Source organism: Sebastes fasciatus, chromosome 19 (genome assembly GCF_043250625.1).
Source record: "Sebastes fasciatus isolate fSebFas1 chromosome 19, fSebFas1.pri, whole genome shotgun sequence".
Taxonomy (NCBI): Eukaryota; Metazoa; Chordata; class Actinopteri; order Perciformes; family Sebastidae; genus Sebastes; species Sebastes fasciatus.
The window spans coordinates 5,465,317-5,483,024 of NC_133813.1; the positions used below are offsets into that span (position 1 = coordinate 5,465,317).

The 17,708-nt window shown below is 37.8% G+C and overlaps 1 protein-coding gene across 7 annotated transcripts in view; it reads left to right on the forward strand.

Annotated features, from left to right (window-relative positions):
• Positions 1–17,708, forward strand: part of fcho2 (FCH and mu domain containing endocytic adaptor 2) — a 51,568-nt gene that overhangs the window by 3,775 nt on the left and 30,085 nt on the right. For all 7 annotated transcript variants that reach the window (XM_074618211.1, XM_074618212.1, XM_074618213.1 and 4 more), the window contains exons 2-7: positions 8,197–8,288; positions 12,541–12,615; positions 12,724–12,865; positions 16,053–16,205; positions 16,449–16,553; positions 17,570–17,668. In XM_074618211.1, coding sequence (XP_074474312.1) covers positions 8,197–8,288; positions 12,541–12,615; positions 12,724–12,865; positions 16,053–16,205; positions 16,449–16,553; positions 17,570–17,668 — 666 coding nt within the window. The remainder of the gene's footprint in view (positions 1–8,196; positions 8,289–12,540; positions 12,616–12,723; positions 12,866–16,052; positions 16,206–16,448; positions 16,554–17,569; positions 17,669–17,708) is intronic.

Sequence of the window (17,708 nt, forward strand, 5' to 3'; positions counted from 1 at the left end):
AAAGCACACTTAGGCGACCGATTACGCCTATTTAATGAACTGATACACCATTATGTGATGACTGCACATACTATATGCCAGGGTTCTCTAATCTTTATTCCTCTGAGAGCTAATTTGAAAATGAAAGTGGCAGAGAGATACTCATAGAACCAAGTTGTACATCGAAATAGCAGTCATCATTTTTGTCTTACCTTTATGGTCCTTTAATAACATTTCAGCCACAGCAGTCATAGTATGTACATACTCTTTGAACCTTTAGCGATGTGTAATATTTTATTTTATATTCTGTCTTTCAGAGGTTGTAGCGGACTCAGTCTTAAAGCTAGAGTGAAGATACTGGTATCATATTAAAATAGAAAAACAAAGGAATCGACTGGTACCAGAATCAGTTTTATTTGCAAAGCAAGTAGATACATACAAGGAATTTGACTCTGGCTTTCATGCATCTCTCTAAATGTACTTGTATATAGAAACATATACAAGTCAAGTGTAAACAATACAAACAGTGCGAAGAAATAAATACTGAATGGCTATACATGGCTAGTTGTTAGAACGCTAAATTACGCTCCAAAGTTACGCTAAATTTTGACGAGGAAAAACTGGCATGGCCGTTTTTTAAGGGGTCCCTTGACCTCTGACCTCGAGATATGTGAATGAAAACTCTGAGATGAACATGAGTGAAAACTGTATCTTATTAATTAAAGCTGATGTTGACAAAGTGCATAATTTGCAGTTGAAAGAAGGTAATAAAAAGCAATATATCTTATCATCGCAATACTCAGGATATTGCAAAATGTTTAAAATTGCAGTAATATTGTATTGTGACGCCTCTGGTGATTCCCACCCCTTATGAATCCTAGTGTCATTTCCTACATACATATGCTGTGTAAAGCATACTTGGCAATGGTTACTTGGTTACTTGTCAATCAGTGTTTTTTTTATGGATGCACGTGGAGCTAAAATGATTAATTGATAGTTGACTGACACAAAATAACCGTCAACTGTTTTGATGGTTGGTTAATTGTTGGTTATTTGTCAAACAATTATTCTAAATATGTCCCAGAACCAGCTTCCCGATTGTGAGGACTTCTCTGTCTTATTTATCATTATCTTAGTGAACTGACTGTTTTCAGGTTTGGGCTGTTTGCAGACAAAAGACACCATTTGAAGACGTCACCTTGGACTTTAAGAAATCGTCATGGGCAGATGAATTGATAATGAAAATACTCGTTAGTTGCCGACCTTCTGAGTGAGACAATACACCAGCATACTGAAAGGAGTGGATGTTTTGACACTCAAGCTTATGTCATGTTTTATTGTTGTATTATTGAAGAGGAAGGCAGTATAATGTTGAAAGATAACCAGGGATCTCTCCGTGTCACGGGTTGCATTACTGCCCGTCAGGCAATAAACACTTGATTCCCTGCTCACAGGATGTTGAACCTGGTATATTACTTTCTAATAGACAGAGGGTGAATTCCTGTCCTCCTCTCTGCCCGGCAGATGTTACATGATAAACTGCAGCTCTGTGGTTTTGTTTATCTGTCCTTTAAGGTGGTATTTCAGATTAAAGATGTCGGCCATGTACTGTAACTGTTTCTCTTTCTGTGTGATTTACTCTGTAATTACAGCGCTGTTATTGTTGTGAGTGACAAAACGCAATAGAGTGTGTATTTTAAAAGCTGTGGTGTGTTTTCTGGCTTCACGGTTCACAGACTTGAACCGAGCCATTAGATTATACCACTTCCTGTGCCTCATAGTTTGGTCAATAAAATAAGGTATAAATAACTCCTAGATGAAGTAAAGTAAGGCGTATAGTGAAGTGAAACCCAAAGACATTCAGGTTTACTGACACATGAGACAAAGACAAGCTGCAAATCCTCACGTTTGAGAAGCAAGAACAAGGGAACGTTTGATGCTTTTGCTTGAAAAATTACTTAAAAGTCTAATTGATTATCAACATAGTTCACTTTTTGATCAACTAATTGATGAATCAATTTATCATTGCACTTCAAATGCCAAACTTCAAGTAGTGTGTGCCTGTAGAAGGGCTGTCCACGACCAAAGAAATTTGTAGCCGACTAATCGATAAGTTGATTTAATCGACAGATCTGTAAAACTCAGTTTCTCCACAAAGAATCACACAAAAGCATGACATTAAATCTTGTGTTTACCAGAGATGTGCTCATCAGTTTATTAGAAATAAGTCATTCAGCATTAAAAAAGCATTAAAAAAATTACTAAAGAAATCTTAGTAGACCAAAACAAACGATTAGTCGACTAACCGACTAAGCAGCCCTAGCCTGTAGTGTGTGTTTTGTTCATACTAGGGGTGTAAATCACAAGTTTCTTTATGATAATGATATTATATAGATTCTTTGGACAACGATACTATATTTGCTGATATCACAAAGTCTGCCATGATATTGATTTGATTCAAGTCAGGCGCCTACGATCGATATGAGACGATATCATACGCACATTTAACACAATCGGTTACATTGATATCACAAAAAGCAACTCAAATATGATTTGACATTTTTATTACTGAGCTCTCCCAGGCATTTAAATGAAAAACAATCTATTCTTTATAATAAAAAAAAATATATATATATAAAGTGGGAATTTCAAAATAAAACCACATCTTAAAGATGATGATTTGTATTGATATTAAGTGATACCGTTTTCTGAACTTTCTATTAGTTTATTTTTTATCAGGCACCATATAGCCCAGTTTAGAGTCATTTCCCAAAATGATTATCTTGACATGTTAATATTGCCATGACAACGAACAGGAATTATTTGAATTTAAGGGGTTAAATTGTGGCAGAATCAAGAGTCAAAGCTGTTTCACTAATGCTAAGCTTTTGTTTGCTTAATGATTATAAAGCAGCTCCCTCAGTCAGTGTTCAATGACCTGAGTCCGGACGTAGTAGCTTTCTTTCCAGGAAAAGAACCGACTAAATACCACTGCCTGTATATTACCTGAACTTCTAGTATATTGCTGTACATTAAATTCTCATTAATAGCAATAGAGGTTGCTGCTTTTTCCATCAGAGCTCACCTCCTCCGTGCTCATGAGTGAACCCACTCTTCCCAGCAAAAGCATTAGTGCTCATTCAACCGTGACGTAAGCCGTCTAGTTGCCGGGTTATTACCTACATTTTTTTGTCCACCTATAAAGCACACAGAGTCCCCTGTGGTCTGTAGACAGCATGTCACAGCCGGGATCTAACTTCATGTTGGGATCTGTTTCTGCCAGTGATGATATTGGCACAGGCTGAATATTGGACAGCTGACACTGTTTCGCTCTCTTCCTTTTTTATTTATGAACCATCTCAGCTGCAAGCAAACCGTGATTGACATGTGTGTGCTAACCTCTCAGCGTGTTAGCCTCCCTTTGGGGTGGGGCAGGGAGTTAGAAACCTCTCCATCTAAATCCAAGCATAATGAGGACTTCTGAATTTCACAACGTGTGGTTGGAATATTAAACACCCAGCAGCACGAAGGCTTTCATCAATGAGTGTCCAGAGGAGGACATTGAGAAACTGTGTGGTACGCCAGTATCACTTCTCCCCGCCGCTGCTCATGTAGAGGGAGTTGTTCAGCCCAAAGTAGACCACTTAGGGCTGTCGATCGTTTTTAATATTGAATCGTGGTTAATTGCAAATTAATCACACATTTTGTAACTGTTTGAAATGTACATTAAAGGGAGATTTGTCAAGTATTTAATACACATATCAACATGGGAGTGGGAAAATATGCTTTCTTTATGCAAATGTATGTATTTATTATAATGGAAATCAATTAACAACACAAAACAATGATAAATAGTATCCAGAAACCCTCACAGGTACTGCATTCAGCATAAATAAATATGCTCAAATCATAACATGGCAAACTGCAGCCCAACAGGCAACAACAGCTGTCAGTGTGTCAGTGTGCTGACTTGACTATGACTTGCCCCAAACTGCATGTGATTATCATAAAGTGGGCATGTCTGTAAAGGGGAGACTCGTGGGTACCCATAGAACCCATTTACATTCACTGATCTGGAGGTCAGAGGTCAAACGATCACTTTGAAAATGGCCATGCCAGTTTTTCCTCACCAAAATGTTGCATAAGTTTGGAGCATTATTTAGTCTCCTTCCCAACAAGCTAGTATGACATGATTGGTACCAATGGATTCATTAGGTTTTCTAGTTTCATATGATACCAGTGTCTTCACTCTAGCTTTAAAACTGAGTCACTACAACCTAAAAATCACAAGTTGTGTTAACACGTTATTTAACTTTGCCAGCCCCAGGTTGTAGTTTAAATCTCAGATACTTCAGGTTTGTTCAAGGCGACGTCTTTATATATTCTTGCCCACTGCTTTGTAGGATTATTTTTTTTGCAAAATCAATATTGTAGCCTTCTGAAAAACGCCCTGAGCTGTTTCCTGTGTTTGTTTTTATTATTCTTTTGTATTCATTGATATCACATTCCTCACAAGCTGCACAGTTGTTGCACACAGAATGGACTCTCTTCCTGTTCTGCTCCGTTTGGAGCCGTGTGTTTCTCGCTCACTTTCGTCACTTCCCTGTTTTGTCCAACCGATTGGCCAATTGTCCATAATGTGTGTGTCTCACTCTGTGTTTCTTATCGTTCAGGCAGTGTAGGTGTAGGTGTAGGTGTTATGCAAGCTTAATTGTTATGGTCTGTGTCTCACCTTCCCGTCTTGACATCTAATGCATGCAGTAGTTTGCTGCAGGCGTTGTAACTAACTGCTAAACTTTGGTTATAGTTATCTTGTGACAACAGGAAGCACATCACAGTGGTCTGCTCGTTGGGGTTGAATGTAGGCCAGTGAGGGATGCTTGCCTTTCAGTGTCTATTTGCTCTGTAAATAAAGAGCTACCTCTGAGCTTCACTTTGACACAAACTTCCTGACCTTTCATCCGTCTGTCAATGTGGAAAAAAGATAGGATTTGTAAAAGCTGTCACCGGTGCCGCAGCCAAACTGCTGACAGCGGATTGCTTCAGGAACCAGGAAGTGTCTGTGACCGTCTCGGGTTGAGGTGAAACAAAGTTGGCCAGCAGATATAGACAAGAATGAGGATAAACTGCTGGTGGTGTTGACTTCAGCCTACATGTTAGTGAAAGTATGCGTTTCCTTGTTTGTCTTCATTGAGGTAGAGCGAGTGCTTCAGTCCTTCATTCTTCTTCTTCTCTTCTCAGAAGTGACAAGAAGGTGTTTGAGTTGAAGGTGTGTCAAGAACAATGTGTTTAAAAAAATGTAGGCCACTTGTTGCTGCTAAACATAGCGCTGCTTTGATGAATACAAACCCAGCACCATCAAGTTATTCTAGCACCTGAACTCTGTCTATAATAGTCTCATAAATGATGTTTATTATCTGATACTGCAGGTGTCTGATTGATGCATACCGTCTACATGGGCCTACTTTATATCAGTCCTAGTTATCGTACAGGATATCGCCTGACCAATACTGAACATTTGAAGCAGACACTTATATGGATACTTAAAGAAATTGATAACAAACTAACAATATATCAGCCATTAGTCATTTTTGCAGATATAAACACACAACTTAAACCAGTGGTTCCCAACCTGGGATCACAGGGGGTGCAGGAGGATTCGTCTACTCTGAGGTTGCCAAAATTAGATTTGCAAATATGTATAACTAAAATCATAAAACACTTACTTGATAATTTATACAAAAGTCTGTATATAAATCTATTTTAAAACATATATATTTTTTGCTACTTAGCAGACCACGTTCTGTTTAAAGTGGGTATTTGTGCACAGTGTCCGATAAAGAGCAGGCTAATATTATTAGTATTATACTTTGTAGAATTAGATTCTAGTGCTGTCTGGAGTTATTGGAAATGTTGAGTGACACGAGTCAGAAACAATATACACAGAGTGTTGTAAAGTCCAAAAGTCAACATTTATTGGAAAAAGATAGATGTAATCACGTTATTATCTAACGAAATATCCATATTTGTTGGTGTTTAGCTGACAGTCAATCAATCAATCAATCAATCAAACTTCATTTATATAGCACCTTTCAAACAAGTCAAATGCAATTTAAAGTGCTGTACAGACAATTGACAAAAATATAGAGTGTTAAGAATGGATTTAGAGACTAATGCACACCAAAACAACCAATATAAAAATTTATTGAATAAGAAAGCAATAAAAGATGGGTATTTAATATAATAAAAGATAAATAAAATACAAGGAAATAAAAATAACAATAAAAAAACTAAGCAGATTGTTTTAAAATAATAACATTAAAATAAAATAAATTAGAATAAAAGAGATAATAATGATCAGAAATAAAATCAAGTTATATATATTAAAGAAAGTTTATGAAATAAAACAGACTAACTCATTTCATGCACTGAAACACCTTATACAAACTGAGGGCTTTGTTCAAGGATTTGTACATTTTGTGTGATGACGTCTGAAAATATGTGGGAGAAGAAGAGGAGGAGGTGCTCAGCTTCTCTCAAAGAAAATAAGTTGGGAACGGCTGACAAACAATCTTGATTTGGATCCAAGACACATAATGAGAACATTATACAGCTGAAAACATCAACTTGTCAGTGCTTCCTGGTGGACAAACTATTTAATGGTTGGCATATACACATCCAGTTTACCTATATGTGTGTGTTACGTTCCCCGACCGTAACCCCCCAGCTCCTAATGAAAGACTGAGCACCGGTGTGTCCAGTCAGGGCGGTACCTGAAGAGAGACACGAGAGAGAGAGAGCAGGAAGAAAACACAAAACACACACAGCACATAACAGCCTGCAGTAAGCTAATATTGACATGTCGGCCTGGCTGATTGATTGGTTTAGCTCTATGACAGGACAGAGCTTAGTAATCGAGTGAGAGACTTCCTCTGAGCACATTTTAATTTATTGTGATATTTTTCTTTGAATTCATTCAGATTGTTTTTCTTGCCGTAACTTGCAGTTCAATTTATGTTTTATTTATTGTCTTATTTATTTTTCTGTACATGTTGTTTAACATGTTTAGTATTTAGATAAGCAGTATAAAAATAATCACCCTTAGCAGAAGTAGTAGGGTGTCACCATAACTGCACTATTAGTAGGGCTGCAACTCATGATTATTTTCTTTGTCGATTAATTTGTCGACTATTTTCTCGATTAATTGATTAGTTGTTTGGTTTATAAAATGTTATAAAATGGTGAAAAATGTTTCCCAAAGCACAAGATGATGTCCTCAAATGTCTTGTTTCATCCACAACTCAAAGATGTTCACATGTTTACTGTCATAGAGGAGTAAAGAAACCAGAAAATATTCACATTTAAGAAGCTGGAATCAGAGAATAGAGACTTTTATTTCTTAAAAGAATTACTCAAACTGATTAATCAATTATCAACATAGTTGGCGATTAATTTAATAGTTGACAACTAATCAATTAACTAATCGTTGCAACTCTAACTATAAGGGTATGGTCATTTATGATTATAGTTTATTTTATTTGATATGGACTTCACAGTAGCATTGCATCTGTAATATTCAAGCACTAGATGCATTGTGTTATGTGCTTATAGTTAAACGCTAATTTACAACACCAAATAAAAAAAAAAAAAAAAAAATGTTAAAATAGAAAAAGAAAAGAAAATATATACACAGAATAATTAAAAAAATACACCTACAAAGATACACCCATAAAAACATACACAAGATACAAAATACCAGTGTGTTTACAGGGGTGGAACAATGTTGGTTTAGCCATGATTTAATAATCCAAATCCAAATGATGTTGTATTTTCTTTAACGTTAACCCGACATTTTTCATTCATATTAATAATTCAGAGGTACCTGCATTCTTTAAAGCATCAATGCAACTGGACACCAGTTACCCAGTGGCATGGTTACAGCAAAACAGAGACCTCTTACACTGTATGCTCGAGCTTTAGACCAGTCTGCCACGGTTTAAAACATTTCCTAACATCCATTACTCTGAACTGAAACATGGCAAAGATGAGTATGGTTGACCAGAAGCTGCTGCACGAGCATCTGGAAGCTATGCAGACTATAAGAATGCTGCTGGTAGAGAAAGCCTTCACGGTAACGTCAGATCAATACCTGAGCTGTTGTTTGTTTAGACTTGTTCTGGTGACTAATCTTTCTGCATTTTTGTTTCTGCAACACAGGGTGACAAAAACAATGGCTTCGATGTGCTCTACCACAACATGAAGCACGGCCAAATATCCTCCAAGGAGCTGACAGACTTCATCAGAGAAAGGTAAGTTAGTCTGATACACATCAGTTAGTCTACACGTGAACAACACGTTAATTAGTACACACAACACGTTACTCATTGACCTCTTATGTTTGGTGCTTCAGTACACGTCTTACCTGTTTCGTGGTTTTCTTGTAAATGTACTTCCATGTCGGCACATGCAGTTCCAGCTCTTTGTATTGTGTCTGTAGTTAAGTAACACCCAAGTACTTAACTGAGACCGAAACTAAAATCCACTCTGCAATGTGTCTGATTGCTACAGACGTACATCTCCAACCATAATATGGGTTTGTTTTAACTAGGGGTCGGGGTAAACATCGATTCAGCATAGTATCGTGATGTTTTGCGAGGCAATATGAATACACGGACGTCAAGTATTGATCTTTTATTACTAGGGCTGTTAATTAAAATATTTAATTGCGATTAATCGCATGATTGTCCATAGTTAATCGCAAATTAATTACACTTTTTTCTGTTCAAAATGTATCTTAAATGACAAATATTGACTAGAAACCCTCACAGGTAATGCATTTAGCGTAACAAATATGCTCAAATGACTATGACTTGCCCTAAACTGCATATGATTATCATAAAGTGGGCATGTCTGTACAGAGGAGACTCGTGGGTACCCATAGAACCCATTTACATATCTTGAGGCCAGAGGTCAAGGGACCACTTTGAACATGGCCATAGCAGTTTTTTTGGGCATTATTTAGCCTCCTTTGCGACAAGCTCCTTTCACTCTAGCTTTAAAACGGAGTCCGCTACAACTTAAAAATCGCGAATTGCGTTAATGCGTTTAAGAAATTAGTGGCGTTAAACTGATCATTAAAACAACTGATCAACATTTTTCACCATTTTCTGACATTTCATTGACTAAACAACTAATCGATTTAATCAAGAAAATAATCAACGGATTAATCGACATTGAAAATAATCGTTAGTTGCACCCCTATTAATGTCTTTTAAGGAGGGTTTCTATGTTTATCAGGAAACTAAACAGTAAATTCAGTCAAAAAGTGGAGCGTTGTGAATGTTATGTAAACTTAACCTGTTTGTGAAAGAAGCTTAAACCCACCTGTAACCCGGCATTCAGCGTCTGCAGCGTGATAACACCATAATAACAGCTTCTTTTCAACTCCTTCCCACCTCCATGAAGATTAGCGTCACCGTGTCAGAGGTGTGTGTTTATAACCTGCCACATGATAGATGGTCGACCGCTGGAATTCAGCAGCGGAGCCACTCAGACACTTTAATATAACACTCGGTGGAGGATATGATCCATCAACTGTGTTTATTGAACGATGTATGGGAATTTGACGTGAACATTATGGCTCGATCCGAAGGAAAATCAGCTTCTTTAGCACATCTGTTGTGCTTTTTGCAGAGTTTCTGTAGCTGAACGATGCTTATGATTGCCAATGCACTACTACTCGTCAAGCTTACCGTCACTGTTTAAACCGTTCAGGCTCATTGTGTTGTAATGAGTCACCTTTTAACTTTTGATTAAATATTAACACTCTTTGCAGTCTGCTGGAATGATCTTTATACTACAAATTAATTAACACATTATTCATGAAGGAGACAGAACTCACATTTCACATTGTGCAAGTTTCCAGGCTGGCTTTGGTTTTTCAGTTCACAGACTGATGTTTTATGTGTTTTCTCTTCTGAAAAGCTGCACTATGACTCCCTCTGGTGGAGAGAGACGCTCTGTACACTGTCTTAATATCTTTGTTACTGCACTCTTGTCAACCAGGGCCCCTTCCTCCAAAAGCATTTTTAGGCTAAAATGATATTAGCAATCTCCAATAAGCACACACACATCTATTAAACCTCTTGTACTTGCTTTGTCACAGTGATCTGCATTGAAAGATGGAAAACTACCAGAATGAGACACGCTGCTGTCTCATTCTCACTTCTTCTTTAAGTGGAAACTGACAACGTTCAGACAACAGATGACCTTCTCCAGTTGAAGAAGTGACCTGAAGAAGACTAAAAATAATCTTAACTCAAGGATCACATACTAGTACACTCCCACAGCGTGTCCAAATCCATACATACAAACTCTATACAGTATGTACTACATACTAATTGACAAAGTATACCATTGTAGCAGATAGTACCACAAAAACACAACATACTTTACCACGTTACAGGAAATGATTCAACACATGCAACGTCAGACGGCAATCAAACTTCGACTTTGGACTCTCATTGCGAAATAAACTTCACAAAAAGACAGTTAAATGTCATTTAAAGAAATGTAATACCTATTTGTTTTGCCGTCAAATATCTTTCTTGAGCTGTGTCTTAAATTTTCAATCGATTTTTATTTTATTTTAGTTTTGACTTTTCAATTTCATTTTAATTTAGTTCGTTTTCAGAGTTTAGTTTGCTAGTTTTAGTTTTTATGTATTAAGTTTGAGTTTGTTTTTGTCTAAGAAAAAAAAAACTGAAATGAATTTCATGTTCATTTTTATTTTATTTGTATTAGTTTTTTAACCAGACAATATCGTTTCAGTTTATTTTTTCTCTTTTTTCTAAAAGGATATAATTTTTATGTAGTTTCACTGAAACTAAAAAACTATTTTCGTTTTGGTTTCAGTTTTAGTTTACTATAATAACTAGTCACAATTCATTTCTGTGAACAGCTGCGCCATTTCTTTTGTGCATTGCGGTCAGCACGCCCCCCAGATTGGAGAAACAGACAAGAGTTGCCGCACAGAAGCAAAGTAATGTCCTGCTGTGGACGGAGGCAGCAGCAAAACAGATTTTAGGCACCTCAAAGAATCAATATAAGTTTAAGTGTTATAGTTGCTATATTTAGAATATTTTGACCGCTTCATCTTGCCGTCAGAAAGCTCTTTCCGAAGGGGAATTGAGCTGAAAGTGAGACTTATCTATCCACCAGACTCCATATGTAACAACAGTATAGATAAGTTGCACGTTCAGTTCGGTTGTCCATCAGAAAGCGCTGTCTGACGACAAGATAAAGATGTCAAAATATTCTAAATATAGCGTAAACTCAAACCGATATTGATTTTTTTTTAGGTGGGCCTTTCTTCTAGGTGACTAAAATACGTTTTGCTGCTGCCCCCGTCCACAGCAGTACATTGCTTTGCTCCTTCTTCAAACCGGGAGCGTGCCGACCGTCATCTACTGTAGGTCATACACTGACTATGGATAAGTACCTAGTAATACAACCCCACTTCAAAACACCCAAACTATCCCTTTAACATCACATTGAGGTAACGGAGTTCAGGCCCAAACAGTATGTGGTAACTAACATAAAATACAACTCCAACATACAACACATGAAACCGGGAACAAGGAACAAGTCAAAGTTCACGTTGAGAAGTGGTCTGGCCATGTGCACACCTGAATGTGAGGTCAAAAGTTTAGTGTAACTAACATAGAAGAAGAGCTGTGAAGAACAATAATGCCTCTGCAGTGCACAACACTCAGTTAAAACTTCTACTTTCTGAACATCTAGTCCAGAAATATAAACACTAAGACGTTTTTTTTATGGTTTTATTGAAAGGCAGAGGCTTCCCCTGGCACTTTGTCAGTATTTACAACATGCTAACGTTTAAAAATAACCTGCTATTCTGGGCTCATATAAAGATGTAGAAGTGGGAATATAGCTGTGTGTTGTTGTGCTCTGTTGGATGTTTGCCAGTGTGTACCTGTGTGTGTTTATGATGGATTTGTGTGAGTGTGTGTGAGTGCACGTTTGTCCTGTTTCCCCCTGGCTGACCTTGCTCCTGTGACGTGACTGCAGAGAGAGGCTGGCTAAATGAGACATGCATAATTCAGGCTTTCACTATAACACTGCCGCAGCTTTTCTTTTCTTTTTTCTTTTTTACTCCTGTCACTTTGCTGCAGAACGGAGGAATAAAAAAGGGAAATTGAGGGAAGCAGGGGATTCAAACACCGGCTTTCATACTCTGTCAGCTTCGACATGAGGTTTATGAACAAATCACAAGCCAAACCACGTTCATTTGCCCACACACAGCGCATGTGGTCAAACATTTATGTTGCAAGTTTTCTAAGTGAGTGTTTTTGGCTGGGATCCTCACTTGTTTAGTGACATGCCCTATTTGAGCCATAACCTAGTTGCAAATACTTTGGAAAAACTTTGTCATACTATGAAAGGGTTTTAAAGGTCAGATTGTTATCTTGGGGTTGATCAAACTGCTGTTTGAGATCATTTCTAATGATTTAACTAGTCCTCTCTTTTGCTCTGTCCCAGGAGTACTATTGAAGAGGCCTACGCCAGGTCGATGACCAAACTGGCCAAGTCAGCTGGCAACTTTTCTCAGCTCGGGTGAGTGTAAACAGCTTTCTAGTTGTCTGAAGTAAAGAGCACCAGTATGAATGAATGTAAGAAGGTCTTATCATGTTCTAGCCTCTGAAGTGTCGTCTTTTATCCCAGGACTTTTGCTCCGGTGTGGGATGTGTTCAAGACCTCAACAGAGAAGCTGGCCAGCTGTCACATGGAGCTAGTGAGGAAACTACAGGAACTTATAAAGGAGGTTCAGAAGTATGTGGAAGAGCAGGCCAAAGCACACAAAAAGGTGAGGAGACGGAGGATAAGGAATCTGTAGGACACTGATGTCTTAACAAAAGCAACTGTACAAAAACTAGAGATGCACCGTTTGCAATTTTTTTGGCCAATTCCTATTTTCTTTCTTTCTAAGTACTATAACTGACCGCATACACAAACCTTTTTGTGACTTTTCTTTTGTGAAAAATTGAAGGCCTGTCCTCGACCAAAGAAATTCTTAGTATATAATACTCATACGATTTTATCAATTAGGTTTAATCGACAAAGAATCCCACAAAAGCACCACTTTAAATCTTGTGTTGACCAGAGATGTGCTCATAAGTTTCTTGGAAATAAGTCATTAAGCATGAAAAAAAACATAAAAAATGACTAATCGACGAAAGAAATCTCAGTGGACTTAAACCAAAACGACCTATTAGTCAACTAATCGACTAAGAGAGGGTTGTATGTTCATAATAAGACATAGACTATTAAATAACTTACATTTACTAATTGTAACTTACAAAGTTACAGGACCTTCTCTCTCTCAAAACAAACCTCAGCGTTACTGTCTGTGCCGCTGTGTGTGCTCCGCAAAAACATCATGCAGCATGTCACTGGTAAAAAATCGGATATATGAGTCGAAATGTCGGCATGACCGATCAGCTGACAAACGGCCGGTTTGAAAGTCAACGCTCCACAAGAAAAATAAATAGTTTAATAGCTGAATAAAAATAAAAAACAGTGACTGTCCAGCTTACTAGACATCCGAGGAACTCTGATTGTGCATTAAAAATCCTTTATTAAGACATAGATAACACCCACCAACGCGTTTCGACTCAACAAGTCCTCATCAGGGTGTGTAGTTGGGTGAGAACTGGTGTTCAAATTTAAAATCTGATCAGGGGGTCATGTGACCTAGTCACATAAAATAAAATAAAATTAAATAAAATAAAATTAAATTAAAATAAAATAAAATTAAATTAAATTAAATTAAATTAAATTAAATTAAATTAAATAAAGTAAACTAAAGTGAAATAAAGTGAAATGAACTGAAATTAAATGAAAATAAAAATAAAAACAAGTGTGAGGCAGATAAATAAGTAAAGACAAAAAAACAACAACAACAATGGTATAAACCAAGAGCAACCTCGTGGGGCTCAACAGTGTGACTTAATAATGCCTGTCCAAAGTCTTAGCGACCAATAAAAGGAGGATCTGGAGGAAAAAGTAACGATAGTATACGGAAACAGGAAGAAACTACAAAAGGCTGAAAAACATGCAGTTCAAATCTATATAAAGTTTACATCACAGTATAAGAGTTTAGTTCAATAGTTGATTCCATCCTGAGAAAACATAGCGTGCCGTGTTATCCTTTGAAGCGTTTTTTTACACCTCTATGTCTCCTCTCTGCTGAGACACACCAGCAGCTCATATCTCATGCATGAAGCCACAGAACACAAAGTAAAATAGGAGCTTTGGAATCAGTGGAGTTATGTCTGTGCTTTCAGCATGACAAAAAGGCTGTCACAGTGTCTCTCCGTCACTTCTTCCCTAACACTCCCTGCTCCTCTCCGCGTTGTGTTTCTTGGCTAACTTGCCGATACAGCGCAGACTGTAGTCAAGCGGTGTGAATAACACAAAATAAACACCCATCCTGGAGTGTGGCTGCTCACAATGTGTACATAATTTATTTTGCTAACTCCACTGATGTTTGCATTAAACCATAAATGTGTCAGAATGAGTAACAAAGACGGTTCAGAGATGATGATGAGTAAAACAAACGACCGAGCGTACTGTGTGGCCACTGTCTTTACCCCTTGATTATATTTCTCTTCATATGCCCTTCGAGGAAGTCGGTGTGAAGAGCTATACAGATGGAGCGAATGTGGTCTATTAAGAACAGTCTTATAGCGTTTTTAACAGCGACCGTATAGCTTTAACCGCTTCCTGCTGCACCGTGCAACAGTTCTGTGTCACATGAAACCGAGCGACTGCAATAGCGTTTTACTAGAGCAATAAAGGAGCTCCGTCTACACTGAGATAGTGTCTGTTATTACATCATTAAGTCATCATAAACAAGGGGATTCAAGGACAAGTCCTAATTGTGTATTCTGTTAGGTAACACTTTATAATAACCATCATTTATAGATGGTAAATTGATAGTTAATAGTTATTTTACTGTTAACAACAATCACACTATAAATTATGTTTATTAATTATTAGTAACTCTATAACTTCTGTTATTTTAGTAGTTTGTGTAATATGAAATAATTAGTTTATACATTATATATTGTATCATAGCTGATAAGAGACAATAGCAATTACATCCTGATTAATACGCTATCTATTAACAGTTTATTGTTGCACACATAACATTTTATATACTATATTAAGTATTTGTTAGTGATTATCAAATGATTTTTTAAACTTTTAAGAAATGCTTTATAAAGTATTTATTAACCATTTAACAAGGTATTATAATCATCAGTTGCCATCTAAATAATGTTTATAGATATTTTACAAACCAATTATTAACCTTTAAAAAATCCTTATAAATATCTATCTATGTAATGTTTATACAATTTCTTAAAGGGTTACAAATAATTTCGTAATCATTAGTAAATACTTATAATATAGTATATAATAATATATTAATAATATTAATATAGCGTAGCGGCAGCCTGTGAAAAACTTTACTAAATGCTGCGGGTGCAGTCCAGAGTAGAAGAGTAATATACTGCATATTACTCATTTTAATGAAAATGCAGTAAACCCAGGTGAAGAACCTTATCTTTAAGTCTTATTTTGATGCAAAGATTTGCACAACGTGAAAGTGAAAGCAGTGCTCTGTTTATTTAAGTTTGAGCAAAAAGTTTTGGTACAATTTTCTTTTGATTCTAGGAGACGTACTGTGAATAAGGATAAGTCTTTTTTTTTAATGCAAATTGTTGTACATTAGCAGGAACGTAACACAACATGGAAGTGAAAGCAGTCTGTTTATTTAAATGTTAAAGTGCAGTAAAACATATCTGTTGTCCCTTAAATCAATGAATCATTTTTGATAAAAATAATCATGATTATCATTTTGGCCATAATCGTGCAGCTCTATGTTTAACTATACAAAAATCAACTCCATAGTTAGTAGAGCAATGGGTGACAGATTATTCAGATTGTTGTTAACGGAGTTACTGTACGCGACGTTTGTGTGTTGTCAGACAAAAGAAGAGGTGGCGTCCACCCTGGAGGCCGTGCAGAACATCCAGACCACCTCTCAGGCTCTGCACAAGTCCAAGGAGATCTACAACGCCAAAACCGTGGAGCAGGAGCGCCTCCGCAAAGAGGGGGCCACCCAGAGAGATGTGGACAAGGTGGGAGGTCACATTCATGCGTACACACACCCATGTAGTCATGGTATGGTAATAAGGCATGATGAAGTGCTTTAACACTCCAGTCTGTACAGAAACGTTAACCCCCAAAAGCCTTCAGATGTGAAGCGGAGCTCGCTTTTTTCTTGCTGATTTTGTCAGTTGATGTTGGAAAACAGAGGGGCGCTTGTGTGTATCGTACATAAACTGATGATAGCCATTTATCTGTCTGTTTATGTTTGGCAGGCTGGAGTGAAAGCCAAAAAAGCCACAGAGACCTACAAGTCGTATGTGGAGAAATATGCCGCCGCCAAGTCCGAGTTTGAACAGAAGATGGCAGAAACTGCACAGGTATTGTGATTTTCTCTCTTCTGTGCGGATGTGCTTTAATGAAATATGTGTGCTCTGTCTAGTCTCTGTGGTACGCAACACTTTCATTGTGTAATCTGTCAGTCCCGTGTGTGTGTATGTGTGTGTGTGTGTTCCACGTTTCGGGCCCTGTATCATCTCCAGATTGTGTTTTTTCCTCCGTAACGGAATCGTTGTGGAAAAGCCCTGATTGGATCCATCTGACGGACTGATTAGATAAACTCCAAATTAAAATCAGATCAACAGACTTTGGCCTCCATATCCTCCCGCACCGCAGCAGCTCCGCTCCGCCACCAGAACTGGTTCCAGTTAGCCGCTTTTTTTTTTGTTTTCCCCCCAAGAGAAAGCGGAGTTGCAGCAGCAGCAGCTCTGCTTCCCCGGGATCACAGTCTACGGCTCATCTCAAACGCAGCACATGTGGACATGAGTTATAAACACTGAACACATGTGCTCTCTGACATCACTGGGGCTCCTACATGTGTGTTCTCTTTGTCTGCGTGTGCGAGCGTATGCTCGCTGTTATCGTGACAAAAGTACAGTGTTACTTGTGTGTGCAGGTCTCTGTAGTGGAGATGCAGGAGTAAGTGGCTCTTTATCTGTGTGTTTGTGGTTAGATCTTCCTCTGCATCCTCACTTTGATTTTCCCCCTTTATGATTATTTATACTCATTCTTTTTGGTTAACCTCAGAAGCCCAGAGACTTAAACGGAAGTAAATACGATTATTTAAAGCTGTGATGTACTCCATACTGCTGCTCAGAGCCAAAACGAAACCCCCCCAGTCAATGTTGACATCTTGTGAAAGGAGCTATATGTGTGTGTGTGAGTGCCACAGACCACCCAAACAGACACAAAGGAAGTGGCTGGGACAAAACAAGGAAGTGATGTTTCCTAGGCTGCATTTTGTCCTGAACTTCATGACGCTGACACCACCATGCAGATTTGTTTGCATGCAGATAATTTCAAGTTGCCTTAACTTATCCCTCGCCCTGTGTTACAGAAATTCCAAGACATCGAAGAAAACCACATCCTCCACATGAAGGAGATCATTCAATCGTACTCGCGGTCCGTCGACGAAACGCACATTCAAATAGGAGAGGTGAGTGTGTACACACACACACACACACACACACGTACAT